At 39.3% G+C, this 21,858-nt stretch overlaps 1 protein-coding gene across 1 annotated transcript in view; it reads right to left on the reverse strand.

Moving 5' to 3' along the window:
- LOC124594398 (RNA pseudouridylate synthase domain-containing protein 2-like) overlaps positions 1-21,858 on the reverse strand; it is a 551,085-nt gene that overhangs the window by 46,251 nt on the left and 482,976 nt on the right. Inside the window, exon 7 of the mRNA XM_047132767.1 lies at positions 1,289-1,509. Coding sequence (XP_046988723.1) covers positions 1,289-1,509 — 221 coding nt within the window. The remainder of the gene's footprint in view (positions 1-1,288; positions 1,510-21,858) is intronic.

Genomic DNA, 21,858 nt, shown 5'->3' on the forward strand with positions numbered 1-21,858 from the left:
GGGCGTATAGTGGGCATGCGGGAGGCCGGGTGGACGTACCGCCGAATTGCTCAACACGTGGGGCGTGAGGTCTCCACAGTACATCGATGTTGTTGCCAGTGGTCGGCGGAAGGTGCACGTGCCCGTCGACCTGGGACCGGACCGCAGCGACGCACGGATGCACGCCAAGACCGTAGGATCTTACGCAGTGCCGTAGGGGACCGCACCGCCACTTCCCAGCAAATTAGGGACACTGTTGCTCCTGGGGTATCGGCGAGGACCATTCGCAACCGTCTCCATGAAGCTGGGCTACGGTCCCGCACACCGTTAGGCCGTCTTCCGCTCACGCCCCAACATCATGCAGCCCGCCTCCAGTGGTGTCGCGCCAGGCGTGAATGGAGAGACGAATGGAGACGTGTCGTCTTCAGCGATGAGAGTCGCTTCTGCCTTGGTGCCAATGATGGTCGTAAGCGTGTTTGGCGCCGTGCAGGTGAGCGCCACAATCAGGACTGCATACGACCGAGGCACACAGGGCCAACACCCGGCATCATGGTGTGGGGAGCGATCTCCTACACTGGCCGTACACCACTGGTGATCGTCGAGGGGACACTGAATAGTGCACGGTACATCCAAACCGTCATCGAACCCATTGTTCTACCATTCCTAGACCGGCAAGGGAACTTGCTGTTCCAACAGGACAATGCACGTCCGCATGTATCCTGTGCCACCCAACGTGCTCTAGAAAGTGTAAGTCAACTACCCTGGCCAGCAAGATCTCCGGATCTGTCCCCCATTGAGCATGTTTGGGACTGGATGAAGCGTCGTCTCACGCGGTCTGCACGTCCAGCACGAACGCTGGTCCAACTGAGGCGCCAGGTGGAAATGGCATGGCAAGCCGTTCCACAGGACTACATCCAGCATCTCTACGATCGTCTCCATGGGAGAATAGCAGCCTGCATTGCTGCGAAAGGTGGATATACACTGTACTAGTGCCGACATTGTGCATGCTCTGTTGCCTGTGTCTATGTGCCTGTGGTTCTGTCAGTGTGATCATGTGATGTATCTGACCCCAGGAATGTGTCAATAAAGTTTCCCCTTCCTGGGACAATGAATTCACGGTGTTCTTATTTCAATTTCCAGGAGTGTATTATGCTGATAACCTCCAATGACACTAATAAATTGCATATATTTTATTTTGTAATAAGTCAACACAATAAGCCACTGAACTAGATTTACTTAGTATGAGTCTAACAAATGACAATAAATTGCAAAAATTACACAACTAAAGACAAAATTATGTCCTTCTTACCTTGGAAAATCACCTTCCACTCTACAAATGTATTCTTTCTGAACTTGACGGTTACGGATTTGATGCTCCATTGAACGAGCTTTCTTTGGTGTACGCCCAAAGAGTAAAAGACCAGATGTCAGGCGATCTAGTCGGTGTATAGTGCGTAAATTCTTCAGGTTATACTCTTTCGCAAGTATAAACACAACTGTATTATGACGATATCTCCCACATGGGTGAACCTGGTAAATAAGAGTATTACACACATTCAATGACTGTGTATGAATTCAGGAAGCATCTGAACAAATTAATGTCTCATTTTCAATCTAATTAATTTTGTGAAAGGGTATGAAAATTGTCAAGAGTGAAGCAAATATATAGTAATATTCAAAGCTTTTTTCAAAGACAAATACGAATTAATGCTAAAAATGTCTGAAGGAAGACAACCATTCGCCACACTGAGGAAACTTTGGGGAATGGGTAAGCAAGGGGGAGAATCTCGGAATGAGTAGTCAAGGGGGGAAAATCTCTCTCCTCCCCCACTCATCAAGTCTCAATGCTGATGAGTGTGTGTGTGTGTGTGTGTGTGTGTGTGTGTGTGTGTGTGTGTGTGTGTGTGTGTGGGCGCGCGCGCGTGCTCGTGCACTCATACGCATGCACATGTGCTTTGAAGAAGTATGTAATGGTGATACCTGAGGTGCAGTACGTGCTACTTTCTATCCTTTTCCCCATTAAACACTTCATCTATTTGCTGATTAGTTGTCTTTTCATATCATCTTTATCTTTGATATACGCACTTCCTTTATTAAGTAAAACGGCAACACTAGTATCATTATAAATTTCTTCAGATACATAGAACACACTCTTGGCACACACAAGAAAATAAGTTTACAAGTGCTGTGTGTGTGTGTGTGTGTGTGTGTGTGTGTGAGAGAGAGAGAGAGAGAGAGAGAGAGAGAGAGAGAGAGAGAAAGAGAGAGAGAGATTCTAAATGATAATTATGTAAAGGATCCATCTTAGAAGGCAGCTCAATGAACAAGGATACATTAGAATGAAAATTCTTGCAATTACTGTTATAATTAATACATTGTATAGGTTAATGTAAAATTTTTGGCAAAACAGAAATGTTTAGCAGTAGCAATACAGTATAATAAACTAGTTAAATATTTCCAGTTGCACATTTTTTTCACGTTTTTCAGATAGACCACAAAAACTATCTGATCCTTCAGATGTGAGAGCTATTTCTCCAGAACTATTTTATTTAACATAATTCTCCACCAGGATTATCATTTTGCTTTTGGGACAATATGACCTGAGATGTTGTTGATGGCCACAAAATGCTACAGAAATATTCTTCTTATTTTTCAAATTATCAAGCATATCCTATCACACATAAACAATGTTCACTCAATCAGCACAAATGCTTATGAAGCATGCTAAATTCATTATTCTTGAGTATTAAGTATGTTAGTAGGGCATAAGATATGTCTGATTGTTTTCTCAATACAGAAATATCTCTGGGGTGGGCACTTATGTGGATGAGAAAAATCCTTTTCTCCCCATATATGTTGCTTTTCAAGTCACATTAGTTTGGTACAGTGTAAGACTTGTCTGTCAGCACCCTACAGATTTTAAATATCATTACATCATTAGTACAGACAAATGCTGTTCAAAAGTAATGTTGACTTTGTATGTGTTTAACAGGTATCTTAACCATGTGTTTTCAATATCTGGAATGATCTTTGTTTAAAGCTCTGAACTACAAAATTTAAAGCTCTGAACTACAAAATTCAAAACTTTGAATTGCAAAATTCACAGGAATTTAATTTGTTTGAGACAATTATCACAGTTCAGATGTTTTGATATTTTTACCATAGGAAAAGAAGAGACAACCCATACTGCTTTTTAGGCATTGTATTGCACTTGAGCATATTGTCAAGTCTTCATTCTAACAATCTGTGCAGCCGCATCATTTTGAAATGGCTTCATAGTAAGCCAACACTTTCAAAATGCACCAATAAATATCAAATTTGCTGCTATGTCATTCAACAAATTACTGATTCATATGACACCCTTGTCCATTATATTTTCTCAGTTTTTCTTTGTTCATTTTTCTCTTACTTACTGGCAAGCACACAATAACATTCAACATTTTAACATGTCCACTATATCACAGGAAATAACCACATGAAAAAATTAAGAGAGTTGGATAAATGTACAACAAAGTCAATCAACTTATGTTTCCATTTTACTGTTGAGGTGTAGCCAGGTGGAATGGCTCCACTTCCTATAATTCCATAAACAATTTCTTTTCTGTTTTCTGTTGTACACATAATGAACATATCAATTTTTCACAAAACTGCCAAATCCTTATTTGTGCACTATTTCACAAAACTTCATTACCCATCAAGTAGTTTTCACACTACTGATGATAATGATATATTTAATTTATGTGGACACATTTTATTAAAGGAAATATTTAAAATTTTAAAGTCATTTCAAAATTTGATCCTGATAGTACCTGTTTGTTTCAACATTGACATAGCTTATTTGAAAGCTCACAATCTCCTCTTCCAAATGCCTATTTTATGTTGTCCAAAAACTTAATATTTCAAAAATTATTCATATTCAAAATTTTTGTATTTCAGAATATTCAAGACTTAAAATGTAATCCTTTTCAAATTCCAGTCTTACAGCTTAGTAGTATCATGTTTTCTATTTCCAAAAATGTATAGCTTTCCTAAAATGATATGTTAATTAATGAAATAATCAAATTCTAAACATTCACTTCCCAGAAAATTTGTGGTGGGCTTTGAAAATTCCAGTACACATTAAAAATTCCATTTCATAAAACAGTACTTGCCATTTTGTCATTTTTTTATAATACTTCACTACCAACTGTATCTTTCCAGTGTTTACTTTTTCTGTATTTTATGTTAATATCTAAACTGTAACATCTTTGTATTTTAAAATTTTGTAATTTCTCTACTATTCATGTCTTTACAAAGGCATTGCCCATAAAGTCACTAATGAAATTGTGAGAGACCAATCTGGGTAGCTTACTCATCTGTGTTGTTAAACTGATATTAATGCAGTACGAGCAAGCTATTATTTATTGACAATAAATGCAAATGAACAGAGAAGTCAACTCAACAGTGTTCTTGTGAATTATTTTTATTAACTTTCCAAATCATCTGATAGTCATGAGAAGAAGGTTAGTGAAGACGGCAATCTACAGGACTTAAGAGGTGTACAAAACAGGTCAGTAATGTTCCTCTGTAGGGACATTCTCATAGAGAAATAAAGTTTGCCTAAACTTCTTACAATATAGCTGTGTCTTGGAAAACTTACCTCAGACCAGTGAAAAGTCAATCTGATAGTAGCTTGAGTCACACTCATGGAGGAGTTGAGTGGCATCTTATACACTAACATTTTGTGTGTGTGTGTGTGTGTGTGTGTGTGTGTGTGTTGATCAAACATTGTGAAATAAAATCTACCAAAGTCTTGAAATGATTAAATATGTTTAAATGTGTTTTTCTTGTCTTAATTTTAATTTTATTTTATTTATTTAGCAGGTTCTGTGGGGCCAAAGCTTTGAAATGAATAAATGTGATTAAACATGTTTAAATGTGATTTCTTGCTTTTAATGTAATTTGATTTTATGTATTTGCCAGATTTTGTGGGACTATGTCTTTCATAACAACACTAGTGTCAACTGAAAAGAGAAAAGTTTTTGAATCATCTGTCACATGTAGTGGCAGCACACTGATATACATCAAGAAAAGTAATGAATCTACAACAGAAACCTGTGGCACCTGCCACTTCACATGGCTCCAGACAGATTCAGATATCTTCCCTGGTTGTTAACACTAGAGTAAAATCTTACAATTCTTTTTTTCAGATATGAGATGAAACACTGTTGAGATTTTCCTTAATAACATAATGATGCAAATTATGAAAAAGTATTGCATGATCCATGCAACTGAATGTTGTTGTTACATTAAAGAAAATACCTACTGTCCGCAGTTTATCATTTAGTTCTGATAGTGCATCACACATAAAGGAATACAGACCATTTTCTTTGGGTACACTTTTACTGAAGCCAAACTATGAGTGTAACAGCAAACTGTGGGTACTGAGATGTGCCATTCTTCTCTCATACAGTACTTCCTCAAAAACTTTTGACAACACTGGTAGCAAAGAAACTGGCTGGTGATTGTCTGTTTATCTCCTTTTCCATTTTTATAAAGTGGTTTCCCTGATAAGTCTTTCAGCCTGTTAGGAAATACACTACCTGACAAAAAATGTGAAGCACTCAGAAGACATGGTCAGGTGTCAATGTAACTTCGAACATGTACCTACCTTTGATGAGTATGTAAATGATTATCATTGCAATTCTTTGAGACAGACAGAACAAACATCAGATTGCATTATTGTTGTTCCAGTGTAATGCTGTTACCAGGCCTCGTAGAGTACCAAGGGTCATTAACAGCATCAGATTTTGAATGATCACTGTGAAGGACACACAGATGCCGCATACTCATGTCAGGCAGGAATACTCCCATCAAGGTTCCAGTCGCCACATCTGACCACCAGAAGGGAGCATTGCTATTGTGCACCGACACATTCTAGCCCCTTCACATGTGTGCCTGTCATCTGAGACCGAATAATGGATTTCCTACAACATTCTCGGCATCATCCTGTACCAATGGCAGGAGACCAGCAGCAGCTGGAATATGGAATTATCATCCCAAATATAAGCTGCCATTAACACTACAACTCAAATGGCTGAATTTGGAGTGTTGTTGTGACTGCTGATGGATGGGATCACACTGTGTTCAGTGATGAATCATGGTCTGCAGTATCCCAGATGACCACAGTCAGCAGGTATAAGGGAACCAGGTGACAGGTTCCATTCTTTCAATGTTTTGGAGAGGTAAAGTGCCATTACTACTTGCGACACAGTGTGTAGAGCCATCAGGAATGACTTGAGGTCAGGGAATTCTGGCAGAGCAACGATATGTCATGGATATCCTGTACCCTCAGATGTTACCTCTCATGTGATGTATCATAAAGCCTTTTTTTTAACATTATAGTGCTTATCCAAACATGGCCTGTGTCTCTATGAAATGTCTGCACAATGTTGAGGTATTCTGCAGATCGGACCTGACAGAACTGTGCCAGTATCCAGGATATCAAGGACCAGGTACAACAGTTGTGGGCCAGTTTGCCTCTGGGAAGGATACAATGGCTACGTGACACACCTCCCAACCGTATCAGTACATGTGTTCAGGACACAGTGGGTATAACGTCATACTGATAAGGGGGGCCCATATTGGCCCATACTGCCAAGTTCTTTGCAAATTTGACTCAGTTTTGTAATCACTGAAATAACATCACATACCCTCTCAACCTACGAAGTTTCATTTCATTTTCTTGTCCCCTTCCACATTCTACACTTTTTCTCTCAGAAAGTGTAGATCACACCTGAAAGACACATTGCATAGTTTGTCTGATGGCAGAAATATGGTGCACTGAACCTCCATAATGCTGCACGTCAAACACCACACACACACACACACACACACACACACACACACACGCACATGCACAGAGACAGAGACAAAGAGAGAATTATTGTTACTTTTGATGAGAGGCTATTCTTAACCCTTGCATGTACATACTTCTCCCTATCAAAACATTCTTCTGTAAAGTGTTTTGAGTACATTTTGAAATATTCTTTGGCATGATCATCCGTACTAGTGATATAGCTCCCTATCGTAATTACTTTATAATAAACATAGTAGTTATAAAACCTCAATAAGATACAAGAAATGACTCAGAATGTCATACACAGATCTTATCTGCAGATCTGTTCAGTGGGTATACAGTCAATGAATTCACTGTTCAGTTATTTATTAAGAACTGACCATTTCTAGCAGAACAGAGCAATTTAATTCCACTTCTTTATCAATACTCTTAAAAACAACAATGTTTAGTTCAAATATTTCTGTTACCCTGTAGAAATGGTGTATCAGTATCAATCACAAATCTCAAATTTAAAAACATCAACATCTGAGCAGAGCTTGGACTTTCATTAAAAAAATTTAAACATGTTTTTTTGTGCGCTTCCAGTCTTTGACATTCTGTGTCTTGGTGTACTCAAGTCCACTTTAACTCTAGTGTCCAAGTGGTGTACATTCTCTCTGGTGTTAAACTCACTAGAGTCGCTTTTGACATAAAGTAATGATGTATAGATATATAAATTTACAACAGTCAGTATTTTGAGCTTGACAAAGAGAGGGTGACAGTGTCCCTTAGGCTTCATTTCGCTCATAATCCTGACGAATCTCTCTCTCTCTCTCTCTCTCTCTCTCTCTCTCTCTCTCTCTCTCTCTCTCTCTCTTTTTTTTTTTTTTTTTTTTTTTTTTTTTTTTTTTTTTTTTTTTTTTTTTTTTTTTTTTTTTTTGGCCTTCCGGAATTTCACTGACATAGCAGGAATGTCTCAATACCAGCACACTGGAGGAGATGTATGACAGGAAAAGGCATCTTCAGATACTCGTTAAGAACTGTATCACTCAGTTCCTATATGGGAAGCACGATCAAGCTATTTTCCTGGAAACATAGCCGATATTTTCCTCCCAGTTCAATTTGGAATCTATGTGAAAACCTAGCAGTTTTACTGATTTAGGAGTGAATGTAACAAATAATCAATGAATAGTGGAAGCATTGAGTCGCCCACAGGCACACAAAAAAGAATGACAACTTCACTAGTTTTCAGATGAAACATTTTTATTTTTGAGTGAGAACATGCAATCAAGCACACACACCCACAAACACACACACACACACACACACACACACACACACACACACACAATCTCTTACAGCTACAGTGTGCCAGCAGATTACACAATGCTGGGACTGCTGTTGAAAGGTATACTGGGATGAGGGGTTGTATTGGGAGCAGTGAGTGGAACAGGCAAGGAGTGGGTGGGAGCGTAGCTGACAGGTTAGGTGTTGCCCTTGCAGTACGTCCTTAATTCTTGCAATTCTCCTTGACTCAGTCTCCACTAACCCCCTGTACCCATACCCTCTTCCCAACAGTCTCCCCTTTCTCTGTTCTGTTGCTGCCTCTCAAACCACTCCCCCCATCACCATCATCATGCACTATGCGATTTCTTCAGCTTCAGTGTCCATGTGTCACATTCCTATCCTGTGCACTTGCTACCTCTCCCTCCCACATTCCCACCTCACACACCTGCTGCCTTCTTCTGAGTCATCAACCATCCTTTCTCAACCCTCCCTCCCACTCTCCATCCCCATTCTTCCCTTGACATGACAACCCCCCCCCCCTCCCCCCATTCCACTGCTTAACAGCAGTACTGGCTTTGTGTATATGTACTCTACCTTGAGAAAGGATTCATCTGAAAGCTAATGAAGTTTTCATACTTCTCTGTGTGTTATTGATGACTCAATGCTTCACTATTCAGTGAGCTGTTACCTTCACTCCTATATTATTTACATTATACCTGAACTTCCATACAAGTTTCATTGATTTACCTTTAAAACATTTAGTTAATCCCAGAATTAGTTTGTATTTTTCATTGCATCTCTGCTCATTGTCATGTAAATGATGGCCATATAAGACAAAAATTACTCCTAAGATATCACACTTTCTTTACTATTTGTGTCAACATTTTTTAATATAGAAAGACTATACTATAATGAGACCTTTAAGGCGCTTTCCTACCAAAAAAATAGCTGTTACTCCTTTAACAAAATTCTCTTCGCATCTCATTGTTAAAATTCAGTCTTTGTATGTGAGAAGTAAACAAACAGCACTATTACAGAAGTCATATGACCATCCCTGTTTAACTCTGACTACATGTGCAGTAGGTTATGATCACCTCTACCCTACAATTATTTAGGCAAACCTTCCTTACAAAGCTCTTATCTTCAAAAATAGTGAATTTGGTACTGTTATGTGGATTTCTACAGTATTATCCATCAGGAATTTTGTTCAAAGTGAACATCCCAACCGACCCAAATCCCCCCCCCCCCTTATACAAGGGTTCAAACTTTAATAGTGGCAACTATTTATTTACAGCTCGTAAAAAATGTTTCAAAGTTTTACTGACCTTCAAAGTAGTCACCAGTATTGTGTATAACCCATTGCCAGTGATGTGGAAGTTGTAGGATAGTCTTAGCAGTGCCAGTTGTGTTGACAGTTCGAGCGGCACGGTCTACTGCCCAACGAATTTGTAGCAGTTCTAAAGAGAATGCCGTGAAGTGTTTCCTTCAGTTTAAAAATCGAGTTGAACTTACGAGGGCTTAAGTCAGGGGAGTGCAGTAGGTGGTATAGCACTTAGCAGCCCCATCAGTCAAACAAATCAGTAAAGTTTGCACTGTACGTGCTTGAGCATTGTCCTGCATTATGATGGTCAGGTCCTGCAGAAAGTGTCATCACTTCTGTCTCTATGCTGTTCATTTTTGGAACACAACCTATGACCAGCTTAGAGACAGAAGTGATGACACTTTCTGCAGGACCTGACCATCATTTTGCAGGACAATGCTGAACTGAAGGAAACACTTCACAGCATTCGCTTCAGAAATTCAGAACTGCTACAAATTCGTTGGGCAATAGACCACACCGTTCGAACTGTCAACACAACTGGCACTGCTAAGAGTATCCTATGACTTCCACATCGATGGCAATGGATTATACACAATGCTAATGACTACTTTGAAGGTCCGTAAAACTTTGACACACATATCTATTTTGTACGAACTTTAAATAAATAGTTGCCACTGTTAAAGTTCCAACCCTCACATCTTCATACAATGCATATGAAAGATATCTTACTACACCCTTATTAAATCTCAATTTTGCTTTAGGCACGGATTTTTTATCATCTTCTGCCCCTCGTTATTAATACAAATGTCATCATGTATGACAATGGATTTATCACATGAAATAACACGTCACTCTGACAGTGTGGCATATAAAACCAAATGGGAAATTCTGTGAGATACCTAAATGTCATTCGTACCAATGTTGTATTTTGATGAGTCCATAAATATTTCAGTTATTTGACATGTATGCCACTTCAGATAAATACAAACACACAAAAATTAAAAAGAATCACCAGCTCATAGAATTTGGCCACAATTCACTGAAAACATTTATTTTATTTCAGAAATGTTTAATGTCACGTGCTAGTAATGGTCCGTAAGTCATGTTCCCCCTATAATTAATTCATAAAACTAAGCCACCTCATTCAAAAATATTAAAATTGTTTGTCTTTATTCAGTACAATGCTGCTCAGTGTTAAAATACTTTGGGAAACTGCAATAATTTGGTTCCTTAAAATACTAATACTTTTGCAGAAAATAAATTGTTGTGGTTCAGAGAGATCATGGATCGTCACTGCTTCTGTCTTTCTTTTTTTGTTAAGGGATAATAACACATATAACAGAAGGTCACTGGAGACAGAATGTTATGAAATAAATATCTCAACAAGTATTAGAGAAGCCCTGATACATTTAGCCTGCAGGCAAAATCAAAATCTAAGAATATACCACTATAACCTTTCTTCTAAAACTGAATCATCCATTCAGTTTATCATATTTCATTTGCAATTAAGAATACACATCAAGGATTTTGCAGCTTCAGAGCCCCAAAAACAAACTTCAAATAATATAAGAGAGTCATACAATATTCTATTTTACAGAAAATACATTCAATTTACCTACACAAATGTTACTGCAGTTCAAAATGTTTACTAATAGTGTAAAGATTTAATGGCTTCAGCATCACAGATGGAATTAAGTAGCAATGTACATTTAAAAAACAAACTGACATTTCATGATGGACACGTCCAGAACCAACCAGAAATTCAACAAACACCGTATTACTTGGATGTACAGGATGTCAGAATGTTACTAGTGACCAGATCCCAGTTTAGTAAACTAGATTAGAGATGACAATCTACGGGATGTAAACTCAAATATAATAAAATGTAGTAGATGTATCCTGTATTCTGTGATTGTTGCTCAATTGAAGAGAGGTAGAATGCACAGAGTTTTAGTTCAGGTTATCACACTGATGAAGTGACTGCCAGCAGCACCTAAAAATAGTACATTGTCGGGTAGTATTTACATTGACAGGTGTTCGCTTTTCAACTAGTCATGGGTGAACAAACTGCATGATCACCTTACTCCCCAGATTTTCCTACTTCTTGGTTTCATCTTAAAAGGTTCCATCAAAAATTAGCTACAGATTAGCCTACTCCAAAAAAGGTCTGATTAATTTCACAGTTGTAGAACTGACATACAATCTACTGGCTAAAGTTTGAGGTGGTGAAGCGAACTTGCATGTTGCAAGTAGTACTTACACGCATGCTAGATGACCACCAGAGGGGAAGAATGCAGTGACACACACACACACACACACACACACACACACACACACACTACTTTCCTTAGAGTAAAATTATCAGCATGACTGCCAACAATGAAATAGTTTAAAACATGTTCTCTGAAGAAAGACTTTTAAATAAGTACCCTCTTATATTTTGGAAAACAAAGCTATAGTGTTTTGCAGTCACAATACACAAGATGGCGAAAAAAAAAAAAAAAAGTTCCTGACAATAACATATGAAAAGAAACACAATGAATAAAAGTCAGGGATGAGTGCAAGAGTTTGTTTACACAAAGAAGGTATGTGGCAGCAGCAATCAAAGAGCTGGCAACACAAATGGCCAAGACAATCACACAGCAGTGGTGGTAACAGAGTTGATAACTGCAATGATTATTGTTCTGTTTCCAGGTAGGAAAAAAAAGGGATCACATTAAAAAATGTACTAAAGAAAGGAAAATGTGGAAGCCTCTGCACAGAGTATATTTCATGCTGAGTCACCAGATGAGCCTTATTTTTTATAATTAATCACCTTCATAAAATCCACATAATTTGTGTATCTTTCAATGCAAAAATTGGACTGGTTTATAGGTAAAAAAATTTATATGCGAATACACATTTTTCACTTGACATTTTCTACTCACTCATTTTTTCTCAGGCTTCTATAGTTGATCATATTTGCAGCTAATAATAAGACAGTTACAAATCACCTAACCTAAATGCAATGTCATGTTTTAACTATTTTACATACTCTGCACTAAGAGACATCTGTTCAGTGTAACTGAATATAACTATGAAATGGAATTTAACCAAAATTGTATAACCAGAAAAAATTATTTCAAAATATTACATGAATTCATCATTTTTTTTAGAGGAGAGCTTTCGTACTGTAAAAACTTGTTTTTGTGTGTTTGAAGTTTGGCCACTCTTCCTCTCAATTGTAATTGAAACCAGAGAAAAGACATGAGCATTATTTTGCAAAAGAAAAAAAAAACCTATTCAACAAAGGGAAGTTTTGATGCTTTAAATAGTGGTCACACCAAATGTAGCATCTAGTTTTCACAATTCCTTGTTGTAAGAGGACTGGCGTTTGTGGATTGTATACAATGGAGAGAGAGTAACCTGCTGTGCCTAACTGACTGATCATTTTACTGGCTCCAATATACTGGATACTTGCACAAAAGTTATGCTATCTGTTCCTCAAACATCCAGTGTGTAACAGGACTGAGATACTGGCTCTTGTCCGTCAATAATGCAGCTCTCAGCAAAACTTCTGTGGAAGCAATTGGCTATTCCTTCACTAAATAGTCATTTATGAAGACTGAAACTACAGTGGCCAAACCGCTTATGCACAGATCACTAAGCCATCATCACTTTTGTAGGTGACACTATACTTACAAAATATTATTTTCCAGTAAGTCTGTTCACAATTATAGTTACATTTATGACTTAGACTGATGTACGCATACTTTTAAATTATTTTCTTTTTCCTATTCCTGCAATTCTTATGACACACAAACACGCACACATGCAAGTGCATGAGCCTGGTCATGCACACGCGCGCCCACACACACACACACACACACACACACACACACACACACACACACACACCAGCACAGTTACATTGTGTTGGACGAACACACAAGGACGGGTTTGCAATCTGGCATGTGGACTGGGGTGAGGGGTTGTGTCAGGTGGGGTGGATAGAGGGAGTAAGAGACAGGAAGCAGGAGGAGAATATGCAGAAGGGTTTCTGGCAGCTCTGAGAGAAGTGGCAGGTGTGGGGGCAGCAATTCAGGAGGGAGAGGCAACAGTTGCACAGGCCTGAAATGCGACGCACAGGCACCATAGCAGCTGAGTTTGAGGTGTGTCACACCTGCTGCCTCTCCCTCCTGCATTCCTAGCCCATACATATTTTGCCTTCCTCTGAGCAGTCAGCTAGCCCTCTCCAAGCATGCCTCCCACTTCCCATCTTTCTTCCACTACCCATCACACCAGACACAAACCCTCACCCCAGTCCACCTGCCTTACTGCAATCTCAACACTGTGTGGTGTGCCTGTTCAGCTGGCAGAATGATACTGCACAGGCAGGTGTGTGTGTGTGTGTGTGTGTGTGTGTGTGTGTGTGTGTGTGTGCACGCAGTAGGCTTAGAGGCTGGGGGGAGGGGGGAAGAGGATGGAGGGGGGTGTGTGCTCTTCCCTGTCAACAACTCAATGCTTCTACTGTTCCATATGAGGGGTTTCCTTTACTCCTAAATTATTTACATTCTGCCAGACCTTTTCTTACCATATTTAATTCTGTTCCACCGAAATTCATGTTTCATGTTAGTGTAAACAGTATGGCCTAGAATATCATCTATTACATATGACTATGGAAAACTATGTACAGCCTACACTGAAAGTGACTGATTTTTCAACATTCTTGAAAGTAATATAAGAATCCGCAGGAGAGGATTTCTCAAAAATCATTTTATACATATTTACAGCCAATTCAAATTACAAGCTCAGTAAAATATAAAAATAAAATCAGAATAACGCAGTAAGAAAGAAATTACATGAAAATCAAACCATGTATCATACCTGTCAAATGAAAATGAACTAGAAAAGGGTATAGCTATAAGATATAACTTTAAACCACAAAATAAGGCAAAGTGACTTAAACTGAATTAAAAAATAAAAGTGCAATGAATTCTAGTAGAAGATAAAGAACTATAGAACATCTTGTGGTCTTAAGATAGCCACTTTAAAATAACATTTAAAATTTGAACGCTCTGTGTACATGGCATTTGTAATGATATTTAGGAAATGCATGAAAAAATTCAAATGAACTGTTGGAACACACAATTTACAAGGACAGACCACAAAACTTAGCACCATAGTGCAACAGATGATAACAAATCTACACAAAGGATACAAAACTCAGAGAAACAATCTTTAACATCAACTGTAATGAATCAACAGATACCATGGACCAAGTATGTGCAATCATAATTCAAAAATTCTTAATTAATCAATATGGTCTGCAGTGCAAGAGTCAATACTTTTTGTCTAGCACTTAATAATTATTTAGATACTTTAAGCCAACAACAAAACCAACCACTCATACAGCTTCAGCAGCAGAACATCACCTTTTCAGGAGCAGAACATCACCTTCCTCTACAAAGTAACTTCAAAGTTCTGCTGTCATTTTCCTACATCTTGTCACTTATTTATATTATATTGCTTCTAACACCACTGTTATCTTTTACGATTTGTAATTTCTCTTGCTGTTCTTTCACATGGCCATGTCTTCACCAACATTTACATTTATTATGAAAATTAACATTACAGTGTAACAGCATGAGAGCGAAACACATGGGCTACATAATGGACAGAGATAGTTGTCTTGTCAATCGATCTATTTTCAAATGGTGAGATATGCCACCTTATGCAACAGACTGTTTGATTGTTTTATTCCCCTCAAAAATTTTTCAGCATTTTCTGTGCCACCTTCAGTGCAGTTTTTTTCTCTCCCCAGTTTTACAAGATGCTACCATGCTGTATTTATGCTGTCAGCTTTACATTTACTACAAATTTTATAGTCTGTTAAGCATTTGAATCTCTAGCCTCTCGTTTACCATTATTTTATAAATGTTAAGACAATTATTTTCTTTGTTAATGGGAGTTCTGTTGGTTTCACATGCACCATACAAAGTTCCACTGACAAAGAAAATAAGTGTCTAGAACATCGAAAATATGTGATCATAAGCCACATGCATCTTTTTCTTTATTCCTTCTTTCTGCCCACACTTAGCCCCTGTCAACTGACATACATTTTTATTTATGTACATTTGTTTTCCTCTTTTACTCACTTCCTTCACCTTGGATTTTTTAAGTATTTTTCTGTTCCCTCATTTGGTCTGTCTATTCCTCTTTACACTTTCTTTTTTGTTGTACTGTTCATCACTAACATTAAACTACTACACGCTACCTAATCCTTTCCTGCAGTGCCTTTCTCGATCAATGTCCCACATGACTTCTCTGTCTAATCCTCATATGGTAGTCACTTCCTTCAATTTATTCCCGTTTCCTCGTCTGACGAAAGTGCCCCAAATTGTGAAAATTTTATATATGTATGAGACAGTACACTATCTTCTGGTAAGAAAATATGTCTTCTATCAATGTTTCATTGTAGAACCAAAATAGGCAAAGATATTATATCCCAGTCCATCTGTAAGCAACAACTGAATGAACTGACCAACATTTTAGGTGACCACATTTCTGAGTGATCATCAGGCCTATGATCATCATTGCACCTGGCTACCACTAACAAATCACATGCCAAACCCCTGTGATCGTCAGTGTGATATAGAATGCCAACACAGGCAGCAACATCTCTCACTCCTATGTGCCACTGTTGTGGATTTTCCCATGTAGCAAGTGCTGGACTGCTGTTCATCATATCCTAGCAGTGTTTGGGCTTGCTCTGGCTTTGGACTTGTATTTCAACATCTCTCTCTCTCTCTCTCTCTCTCTCTCTCTCTCTCTCTCTGTGTGTGTGTGTGTGTGTGTGTGTGTGTGTGTGTTTTCTTACACAATATTTCTGTCAGCTGATGATGACTAGATTCTGGAATGTCTCTTCACATTTACAATAACTAAATTTGCATGTTAAATTTAACAACTCAGCTGACAGGTGCACTTCAGGAGAGGAAAAAAATGATAATTGTTGACTTCATTATCTCCATACCATTACAAGCGATATAATCAAATAATCATTAGGTAACACTTTATTCAGTTCATCAATTATCTTTCCTTCCACTTTCTACTTTCATTTCTAATCTTTTGCTACAAGGGAAAGGGAGAGGGGTGTAAGTTTGTATGTTCTATTAAAAAGTGTAAAAATGATTCAAGCTTTCATCTGGAGAGCTTGAGAGAGTCAGAAGATAACTTACATCCACATGGCCAAAACAAGACCAGATTTGAGATCCTCCTACCTCTCATCCTACATCGCACCAAGAACAACTTTCATTTGAAAAGATTTAAGTACACCATTTCAAGTTATCGACAGGCACATTTAAAGACACTTACATAAAGCTTTTGGCCACAGCCTTCATCAGTAAAAGAGAGACACACACTATCCACACACACAAGCAAGCACACTTCATGAACACACGACCACGAGCTCCATCATCTCAAGCCAGAATGCAGCTACCATGCAGGCAGCAATCTGAAGGGGGTGGGGAAGGGGAAGGGATAGTACTGTATGGGTGGGTAAAACAATTAAAGTTGTCTGGTGGAGTGCGCAGAGACTAGGATTGCCAACAGGCGCAATGTGAGGTGATTATGGGGCAGGGAGGTGGGGAAAAAAAGGAGCAAAAAAGGAGTGGAGTAGGAAAGAAGGACGGATGCATTGGCAAGGGGTTGCAAATAAACAGGATGGGAGATGATAATGGGGAGGAGATTATAGGACAGAGGGTGTAGGAAATTGTTGGGTGGAGGGTGTGAGGACAATATGTTACCGTAGGCTGAGGCCGGTATAATAACACAAGCAGAGAATGTGTTGTAAGGATAACAACTCCCATCTTTGCAGTTCAGGAAAGCTGGTGGGGGAGGGAAGGATCCAGATGGCTTGAGCAGTGAAGTAGCCAATGTGTTATGTTCAGCTGCATGTTGTGCCACACAGTGATCTACTTTGTTCTTGGCCACAGTTTGGCGGTGGCTGTTCATCCTGGTGGACAGTTAGGCTGGTGCCAATATAAAAAGCTGTGAAATGATTGCCTCAGTGTCAGTTTCAGAGATGTGATGTATGGAGTAGGGACTGTGACATTCCCCTTTCTCTTTACATCATTCCTGCCTCAGTAAACCCTGGCTCCATCTTTCTGCATCAGTTACGAATAGTATGATTTTCCAAGACTAGAAACCAGTCCCCTACCCTGTTTCTCAAATGCTGCTTAAACCTTGGTGTCCCTCGAAACAGCCTAACTGTAACGATTACTTTCTCTCAATCCCACCACTCCTTTCACAATGACCTACAATTTTCAGATTCCAGCAATCCCTCGCATCACAAACCTGGTACTACAAAAACACATGCCCATGGCACAGTCATCTCAGAACCAATTCTGCTCTCTCCAAAGCAGTCCCTACTCCATACACCACATCACTGAGACTGGATCCCTTGTCTCTAGCACCTGTAGGAGCATTCCAGATACCATCTCCATAATTTATCCAATGTGCTGACATCCTACTGCCACCTCAGGGCACTACATCCCAACCCCTATCGTACCCACGTTGTTGCTCCTCGTCAGTCCTCATAGCAGCTAAACCCTGCCTTAATGACCTTTTCAACTTGCCACATCCCCCAAAACTTCCTACCAACTCTCCACCAAATCCAGAGCCAAAATATCCCTTTAACACAATTGTTAATCTTTCCACCAAAATTCTCAGCTTCACAGAAGTTTCAGTCCAGTCCAAAGGCCTCACCTTTAGCCCTACAACCAAATTTAACCATGCTGAACTTGTCAGAGACCTACTCTCCTACTTCCGATCCCTGCAATGGAAGCACTTCTTTGCCACCAATCTCTCCAACCAAAACCACCCTAATTCCAACACTGAAACTTGCCTCTTCCAGTTCATACCACCATCCAATTGTGATCCTCCCCCTCCCACTTAACCTCCCACTGATCACTCTCCAGGAATTCCTTACCTCCAGCTTAGCCTCACCATCATTCCCCATGTCCCTTATGCACAACACCAACCATTCAGTGAAAAATAAAAGAGCAGCCAAAGCCTTAGGCTCTTCCCAAAACATCTCCCCTGAAGCCATTTCCCTCCTCACACCTAGATCCCTACTCGACAATGTTGACGCCACCTCCCTAAACACTAACATCCCTCATGCCCATGGTCTTACTGATATTGAACACTACCTTTCCCAACGTTCTTCAGGCTCCAAACCAACTACCTCATTCCTCATACATCTTACTAACTTTATCCTAACCGATAGCTACTTCTCATTTGGAGGGAAGGTACAGTATATAAACAAATCAGTGGCACAGCCATGAGCACACGCGTGGCACTCTCCTATACCATCCTTTTTTGGGCTATCCAGAAGAGACCTTCCGAGCCTCGCAAAACAACAAACCCCTAGTCTGATTCATGTTCATTGATGATATCTTCCTGATCTGAATTCAGGGCCAAGACACCCTATCTTCATTACTTCACAACCTCAACACCTAGTCTCCCATCTGCTTAAGGTGATCCTCCTCAACCAAATGTGCCACCTTTCTAGATATTGACCTCCTCCTCTCTGATGGCTCCATCCACACATCTGTCCACATTAAATACACCAACCACCAACATTGCCTGCGTATCGACAGTTGTCATCCCTTTCACACCAAAAAATCCCTCCCATTCAGCCTGGCCACCAGAGATGGTGTATCTGCATTGACAAAAACTCCGTTGTTCAGTATGCTGAGGGTCTGATCAAGGTCTTTAAAGACAGGCACTATCCCCGAGACCTGGTCCACAAACAGATCTCCTATGCCATTTCCCTTCACACCCGTAATCCTCCCACTATCCCCAAGAACCAGTCACTAAAGAGTGTCCCCTTCATCACCCGGTACCACCCAGAACTGCAACAACTGAGCCACATCCTTCATCAAGGCTTTGATTACCAATCATCATGCCCTGAAATGGGGGACATTGTACCCATGATACTTCCCACCCCTCCTAAAGTGGTGTTCTGTCGCCCACCCAGCCTCCACAACATGCTAGTCCGTACCTTTGCCACTCCTAGTCCCAATACCTTGCCACAAGGATCAGATCCCTGTGGAAGACCCAGGAGCAAAAGTTGCCCAATCCATCCACCCAGCACTTCCTATTCCAGTCCTGTCACAGATTTATCTCAGCCCATCAGGGGCTGGGCCACCTGTGAAAACTGCCAAGTCATTTACCAACTCTGCTGCAATCATTGCACAGCTTTTTATATTGGCATGACTACCAACCAGCTGTCCACCAGGATGAACAGCCACTGCCAAACTGTGGCCAAGAGCAAAGTGGATTACCATGTGGCACAACTTGCAGCTGAACATAACACATTAGCTACTTTACTGTCCAAGCCATCTGGATCCTTCCCTCCACCACCAGCTTTCCTGAACTGCAAAGATGGGAGTTGTTACCCTTACAATACATTCTCTGCTCCTGTAATTACACCAGCCTCAACCTACAGTAACATACTGTCCCCACATCTTCCAACCAACAATTTCCTCCCCCTCTGTCTTATAATCCCCTCCCCATTATCATCTCCCATCCTGTTTATTTGCACCCCCCTGCCAATGCATCCATCAGTCTTTCCTACTCCACTCCTTTCTGCTCCTTTTTTCCCCACCTCCCTGTCCCACAATCTCCTCACACTGCGCCTGTTGGCAGTCTAGTCCCTACACACTCCACAAGACAGTGTTCATGTCTCTCCCTGAGTATACATTACTATCCCTTCCCCTTCCCCCCTCCCCCCTCCCCCCTCCAGATGGCTACTTGCACCCCACTTGATAGCTGCATTCTGACCCGAGATGCTGGAGTTGGCGGTCGGGTGTGTGTGAATGGTGTATATCTCTCTTTTATTGATGAAGGCTATGGCCAAAAGCTTTATGTAAGTACCTTATAATTGTGCCTGTCTGCAACTGGTCATGACTTCTTTGTGGTGTGTAGCAATATGTCTTTTCCTACATTGTTGATATTTCTACTTGTAATTCCCATATTTGATAAGTACAACATCTGGTTTTGAGTGTTTAGATATCGGCACAGTTTTGGTTATTGTGTTGCATTTATTTTAACTTTCTTCTTTTCTGTGTTAATAAAGTGAGCAAAGAAGAATTAATGAACTCACAGGGTAAGCAAGTAATGGAAATTGTGCGTCGAATATTTAGATGTACATAAAGAAATAGAAAAGTGTGTGTGATATGAACTCACTGTAACTAAATATATATACAAATCATGCTACTTTCCAAGACAAGCAATAAATTGCAGACTACAGAACAGAATAATGATTTTTTACAATGAAATAACAATGAAAACTGGAAGAACAGAAACGCAAAGCTTAGATGTCAGACAAGTAAACAGTTATGAAAGTAGTACTTATAACAACTCCAAAAACCAGAGCTCATTCAAAGATATGAATGTACAGCTGTATTTGGCTACTGTAGTGCATATGGTGAGCTAAGACAAGTGAGTGATAACCATGCAAAATCACTGAAACAATTGTTAGCTCTGCTAATGCATAATTTTTGGGCAATACAGAAAATGGTATTTAATTTTCTGAAAACTGCACTATTTTCAAATTTTTGCAGTGGTACTCTTTTATGCAAGAGATAAGTTAAAATGATATTTTCTTCCTAGTAATCATTAGGTTAAAGGAAAGATCTAAGAAACACTCATTTATTTGTGCCCTTCATAGTCACAGGATATTCTGGATGCATATTTTCCACAAAATTTTTAATGAGATCAAACCATAAACACATGGAAGAGTCATGATGCCCTTCATTTTTAACTAAACATTTCTCCTTGTGAGCATGTGCACAAAAGTTCCTCATTATTGTGTATACTACAAAAAATTCTCTTCATAAGGTATTTATCAAGGAAATTTTTTCTGCCTGTAATAACATATTCTTGCTTCTGTCCTTTTATGAAGTGAGATGGCTGTCTTCACTTTCACTTCTTGTAGTTATTCCATACATGCAAGATTCAGAACACCATTGATTATTAAATTAAGTTGCTTTTTTTCTTCTATTCAATCGTAGATTGAAATTATTTGATTATATTTAAGCACACATACAGAAAAGGTATTTAATTTTTAAAAAGATGTTCAATTTTTATTTTATGTCAGTTGTTTTTCAGCAGTAACTGTTAACTTAATGCTTGCAACAATTGTGTGAAGGTAGCTAAACAGTGTGGGTATAATGATGACATTTACTATGACAAATCAGACATTTATTAAACAGAACTTAGATTTTTTTACTGTAAAATTAACTTTAAAGCCAAAACTGATTACGAGGATGGTTAAATATATTCTTCAAATATGAATATGAATGCTACCAGAGAGTGAATTATGCGTAGAACACAGGATCAGATGAAGATCACTTCTATTCACTTTTCTGTAGGTGTCTACTAATAGACCACTTTATTACTCCTATCCCCA

This window comes from Schistocerca americana, chromosome 2, assembly GCF_021461395.2.
Source record: "Schistocerca americana isolate TAMUIC-IGC-003095 chromosome 2, iqSchAmer2.1, whole genome shotgun sequence".
Classification (NCBI taxonomy): domain Eukaryota; kingdom Metazoa; phylum Arthropoda; class Insecta; order Orthoptera; family Acrididae; genus Schistocerca; species Schistocerca americana.